At 51.3% G+C, this 6201-nt stretch overlaps 1 protein-coding gene across 2 annotated transcripts in view; it reads left to right on the forward strand.

Moving 5' to 3' along the window:
• DPP9 (dipeptidyl peptidase 9) overlaps positions 1 to 6201 on the forward strand; it is a 41447-nt gene that overhangs the window by 15770 nt on the left and 19476 nt on the right. For both annotated transcript variants that reach the window (XM_015567061.1, XM_006754034.2), the window contains exons 8-12: positions 578 to 706; positions 2253 to 2314; positions 3549 to 3649; positions 4855 to 5032; positions 5168 to 5330. In XM_015567061.1, the coding sequence (XP_015422547.1) occupies positions 578 to 706; positions 2253 to 2314; positions 3549 to 3649; positions 4855 to 5032; positions 5168 to 5330 (633 nt within the window). The remainder of the gene's footprint in view (positions 1 to 577; positions 707 to 2252; positions 2315 to 3548; positions 3650 to 4854; positions 5033 to 5167; positions 5331 to 6201) is intronic.

Raw genomic sequence — 6201 nt, forward strand, 5'->3', positions numbered from 1 at the left:
CTGCTCCCAGTGAGGGCCTAACCGACAGACATTTGTTGTCTCAGTGCTGGAGTCCGCAAGTCCGAGGTCAAGGTGTCAGCACCTTGGCCCCTCTCCTTGGCTGTTCTCCCTGTCTCCTCACAGGTCTTCCCTTTGTGCGTGGCTGTTTCCTAATCTCTTCTTATAAGGACACCAGTCATATTGGATTAGGGCCCAACCTAATGACCTCATTTTACCTTAACCACCTCTTTAAAGACCCCATCTCCAAATACAGTCACATTACGAGGTCCTGGGGTTAGGGCTTCAACATAGGGACTTGACAGGAACACGCACAATTCAGCACACAAACCCCCTCCATAGCCAGTTCCCACACTGTTTTGTGCTGGGAATAGCTCAGTCCTCGACCCCACTGTGCAGGTAAGGGAACTAGGCTCCAGGAGGAGGTGTGACTGGCTGAAGGTCTAGTAAAGGGCCGCCCCAGTTCCAGCCCAAAGGCTCATGCTCTTGCCTGGGCCCAGCTGTGGCACAGCAGAGTCCCTCGTGTACATGGGATGGGTGGCCTCCTGGCACCCTCAGTGGTGTCCCTGCCTCCTCCCAGGTTCGGAAGGCCACAAGACACTGCGAATCCTGTACGAGGAGGTCGACGAGTCGGAGGTGGAGGTCATTCACGTGCCCTCTCCTGCGCTAGAAGAAAGGAAGACAGACTCATACCGGTACCCCCGGACAGGTGAGTGCCGGGACAGGGGGCTGGCTGGGCAGTGGTCTGAGTCCTCATAGAGCAAGGTGAGGCTCCAGCTAGGATGGGCCCACAGGACTCGGGAGCAGGCCGGGCTCAGGAACAGCCGCAGGGCCAGCACCGCCTCGGGGCCCTGGAGACAGAAGGAGCTCGGGGAGATTGTGACGGGGTGTGGGCCCCAACCTAGGACGCATCAGACACTCACCACCTGTGAGGGTACAGACTCGAGTTTGCCTGTTTCTCAAGAGAAACTGTAAATCCAGACTCATTTGAGAAATTATCCAATTCTTTTTTTAAAAATATTTTTACTGATTTCAGAGAGAAGAGGGAGAAGGAAAGAGAGAGAAACATCAACGATGAGAGAAAATCATCAATCAGCTGCCTCCTGCACACCTGAGAATTGAGCCTGAAACCTGGGCTTGTACCCTGACCAGGAATCAAACCATGACCTCCTGATTCATAGGTCTATGCTCAACCATTGAGCAACACTGGCTGGGCAGAAAACCCCCCATTCTTAAATGTTGCTCGAATTATTTAAAAACACTTAGAAAGCCCGCCGGGCGTGGCTCAGTGGTTGAGCATCAACCTCTGAACCAGGAAGTCACAGTTTAATTCCCAGTCAGGGCATATGCTTGGGTTGCAGGTTTGATCCCTGGTGAGGGGTGTGCAGGAGGCAGCCAATCAATGATTCTCTCTCATCATTGATGTTTCTATCTCTCTGTCACTTTCCCTTCCTCTCAAAATTAGTAAAAATATATTTTAAAAAGATAAAAATAAAAATACCTGGTAAGCCAAACGAAGTATATGGCGGGCCAGGTTCAGGTTCAGCCTGCAGGCCTCTTGTTTGCCGCCTCCATGGAGGCAAATAAAAGAGTTGTTCTCGCTGACCTGTAGCGAGCAGCACCTCCTGTTCGCCATGCTGGCAGAGCCTCCTAGAGCCGTGGTTGGCACACTGCGGCTCGCGAGCCACATGTGGCTCTTTGGCCCCTTGAGTGTGGCTCTTCCTAAGCCTTAGGAGTACCCTAATTAAGTTAATAACAATGTACCTACCTATATAGTTTAAGTTTAAAAAATTTGGCTCTCAAAAGAAATTTTCAGTCTTCGTACTGTTGATATTTGGCTTTGTTGACTAATGAATTTGCTGACCACTGCCCTAGAGGATATTTTCAGTCCCCAATGCAAATGGGAAAAGTCAGTCTCCTCCCTCCCCAGTTGACAAATGAGAGCACGGAGGCCAGATTTCAAACTCTCCAAAGGCAGCAGGTGTCTTCCTCGTGTATGTTCCACCATGACCTCCCCATCAGCTAGAGGTTGTACATCACTCTGTCTGGAATGAGGTCCTGGCTCAGTCAGAAAGTCCTGCTCAGGGATTTTGTGCCTGGACCAGAGAGGGAGAGACCTTTGGACACCCTTCCTCCCCTGCCCCCCATGCCCACTGTGTCACCTTTCTGTGTCCCCCTGCACCCCCCAGCCCAACACCTGCTCTCACCCCACATGGGCGACACCTGCCAGGCTCACCTCACTTTCATTTCTGTAGGTAGCAAGAATCCAAAGATCGCCTTGAAGCTGGCTGAGTTTCAGACTGACAGTCAAGGCAAGGTAAGAGGGCCAGGAGCCCCGAGAAGCTTCTGGGTGAGAAGAGGGGTCAGGGTATGTGTTTTGAGCTGGGTAGGTAGTTGGGCAGCATCAGCAGGCTGCCCGCCCCCTTCCCGCGGCAGGTGCTCCTCTCAGCCAACAGAATGCAAAACAACACCGCCCAGAGCTCTGCTGCCAGGGTGGGCCCTGCTGCCCCCATCACTCTGCACCTCACTCTGAAATGACAAGAGGCCCTCGTCACTTAGGGCCTAGTCAGGAGGGCCAGAGTGGCTGTGACTGAGAAGGGCCGTGGGGGACGAGGATGTCAGAGGTCAGAGTTCAGACAAGCTGAGAAAGCCCTTGCATATTTTTGCCAAAATGCATTCTTGTGTAATGTTTCAGAAGAAAGCGTATGATAAACTACACTGACTTTTGTAATTGAGGAGTCAGTTTTTGTTCTGGGCAAAATTCGGCCCTAACCAGACCCCTTCTCCACTCTTGACCAGAGTATTCGTGCAGATTTAACACAGATCAGCTCTAAGTGGCTTTGTTTTAAACAGTCCCTGGCTCTGCCGGACAAACAGGGTCCTGCAGTGGTATGGGTTATACCAACTGAACAGGCAGTTGGGGATGTTAGGGCGGTGCCCGCTGGGGTGTGGGGCATGCTGAGGCCCTGCCTGCCTTTTCCTCCTGGGGAAATGCCATGCCAGCCCCATTTAGGCTCCAGGAAACTGGCATCCAAAGACTATCTTGCCCAAGGCCACCTGGCTTTGCAGTGCCAGTCCACACCAGAACCCTGCGTTTCCAGCCAATGGGCTGTCATAATACAGTCCCACAGACTGGGCAGCTTAAACAGTAGTTTATTGTCTCACAGTTATGGAGGCTAAAAGTCTGAAATCAAGGTGTCGGCAGGGCTGGTTTCTCCTGAGGCCATGAGAAAGGACCTGTTCCAGGCCTCTCTCCTTGCCTTGTAGATGGTCGCCTTCTCCTTGTGTCTCATCACAAGACCCTCTACCCATGTGATACCTGTGTCCACACTTCCAACACGAGTCCTGTTGGATTGGGCCACCCTACCTGTATGACCCCATCTTAATTAATTACATCTGTAGCCACTTTATTTCCCAATAAGGCCCCATTCTGAGGTTCTAGGGGTGAGCACTTCAACGTGTGGATTTGAGGGGGGACACAGTGTGCCCCTAACAGTGACTGTCTACTCCTGGGTAGCATGTAATGTGACCCGAGTCTGTTTTCCCTTCAGATCGTCTCTACCCAAGAGAAGGAGCTGGTGCAGCCATTCAGCATGCTCTTCCCCAAGGCGGAATACATCGCCCGGGCCGGGTGGACCCGAGACGGCAAATAGTGAGTCTCTGTCTGACAGCATCTAAGTCATTTATATTCAGGACCTGGGTGGGCCACTCCTCTCTACCCCCCAGCTCCACCCCTATCGTAAGAATCACGGAATCACCAAATAGAAGGAGTCCCGTTTCACTCACTTTTTAGCCCTTCTGCTCACATCAGAGACAAACATCTCTAACGGGTCCTAAAGCATGGCCCGGAGGCTCAGTCCTCACCACCCATCTTTTTTTGTGAGGCCCAGGAGCCAAGAATGGTTTTTACGATTTTAAATGATTTGGGGGTTGGGGGATCATACATGAAAGTGATATAAAACCCACAATTCAGTGTGTGTAAATAAAGTTTTATCGGCACAGGGCCACACCCATTCATCTACAGCTTATCTGTGGTTGCTTTCACATTACAAGGGCAGGGTTGAGTAGTTGTGAAGGACACGTGTGGCCCACAGAATTGAAATACTGACTCGCTGGCCCCTTTACACAAAGGGTGTGCATCCCCTGCTCCAAACACTTGCCAGACTCCCTTCGTAACAGAAACAGCGAGACTCAGGCCATGGGCTCTGCTGGAACCTCCCATCCCTATGATGTTGCTCTTTATATATATATATATGTTTTTTAAATTTTTTTATTTTATTGATTTCAGAGAGGAAGGGAGAGGGGAAGAGAGATAGAAACATCAATGATGAAAAAAAAATCATTGATCAGCTGCCTCCTGCATGCCCCACACGAGGAATCGAGCCTACAACCTGGGCATGTGCCCTGACCAGGAATCAAACTGTGACCTCCTGGTTCAACCACTGAGCCATGCCGGCTGGGCTGAAATTGCACTTTAATTTGGTTTTAGTTGCTTCCTGTTTATTTTGAGACGCTGCTTTTCCACTTACAATACTGATAGGTCCCCATTTAAAACACGTTTAAGTTAAAAATTGTCAGGTTTCAGCAAAGTATGAAATCAAGGATGGTGTGTGTAGGTGAGGATTTGGCTGAAATTGTGGCTTTCTCAAAACTGCTCTATGATTTCATGATGTCAGCCGTTTCCAGAAGTCAGGTTGTGGAGTTCTGTCAGCCCCCCTGAGCATGCATTCCAGCCAGGAAACTGTGTGTCATGGGGTTACTTGGTCAGGTATCGGTGAAGTTGACAAAAGAGGGTTTTAGTCACCAGTTTCTGGCTGCTGGCCCCTGAGGCCTCTGGCTTCTCTTTCGCCCTCTCAGCGCCTGGGCCATGCTCCTGGATCGGCCCCAGCAGCAGCTCCAGCTCGTCCTCCTGCCCCCAGCCCTGTTCATCCCCATCACCGAGGATGAGGAGCAGCGGGAGGCCTTCGCCAGAGCCGTGCCCAGTAACGTCCAGCCATACGTGGTGTACGAGGAGATCACCAGCGTGTGGATCAATGTAAGGGTGGGGAAGTGAGCTCAGGCAGGCCTGCCCCTGGTCAGGGAGGGAGAGTCCACGGGGGCTGGGTTTGGCCTCCCCTTCCTCAGCAGGGCGTGCCTTACCTGACGTGTCTTCCCTCTTCTGCCCGGACAGGTTCATGACATCTTCTATCCCTTCCCCCAATCAGAGGGTGAGGACGAGCTCTGCTTCATCCGCGCCAACGAAAGCAAGACCGGCTTCTGCCACTTGTACAAGGTCACCACCGTGTTACAGCCTAATGGCTACGACTGGAGCGAGCCCTTCAGCCCCGGGGAAGGTGAGCACAGCCTGACTAACGCCATTGCTCATCCAACTGCCGTCTGAGGTTCCATGTGCTGTTTGTTCACTGTTCCCACCCTCTGACTCAGCCGCCCACAGGAAAGAAGTCATTCACACCTGGCAGGGGTTACCATAGCTGCCTATTCATTCATTCAATCAACAGGAGTTATTGAGCACCTGCCAGGTGCCAGGCCTGTCTTACACCAGGGGTCGGCAAACTAGCTCAGTGATGGCGAACCTTTTGAGCTCGGCGTGTCAGCATTTTGAAAAACCCTAACTTAACTCTGGTGCCGTGTCACATATAGAAACTTTTTGATATTTGCAACCATAGAAAAACAAAGACTTATATTTTTGATATTTATTTTATATATTTAAATGCCATTTAACAAAGAAAAATCAACCAAAAAAATGAGTTCGCGTGTCACCTCTGACGCGTGTCATAGGTTCGCCATCACTGTCCTATAGTATAGCTGCAAGTCAGTCCCAGACCATCTGCCTGTTTCTGTAACACATGGTCACGCCAGTCACTTATATGTCCTCTGTGGCTGTTTTTGTGCCCCGGTGGCTGTTTTTGAGTAGTAATCCAAAAACTATGAAAGATGCTGTCCTGGGAGTGATGAGCATGAGGGGCTTTCTAGAACTCGTGGTTAGGAGAACGTCTCTGGATAATGTGCCATGGAGCAGGGACCTGGAGGATGTGGTAAAAATGGCGGAGGCAGCTACACAGAGCTCTAGGCCTCACGAACAGCCCATGCAAAGGTCCTGGGGCAGGACCAGGTCTGCATGTTAACGGAACAGCAAGGAAGCCTGTGTGACTGGAGCAGAGTGAGGGGAGAGAGGGAGCAGGTGAGGGCAGGGGGATGGGGCAG

The sequence above is a fragment of the Myotis davidii genome, unplaced genomic scaffold, assembly GCF_000327345.1.
Source record: "Myotis davidii unplaced genomic scaffold, ASM32734v1 scaffold551, whole genome shotgun sequence".
NCBI lineage: Eukaryota > Metazoa > Chordata > Mammalia > Chiroptera > Vespertilionidae > Myotis > Myotis davidii.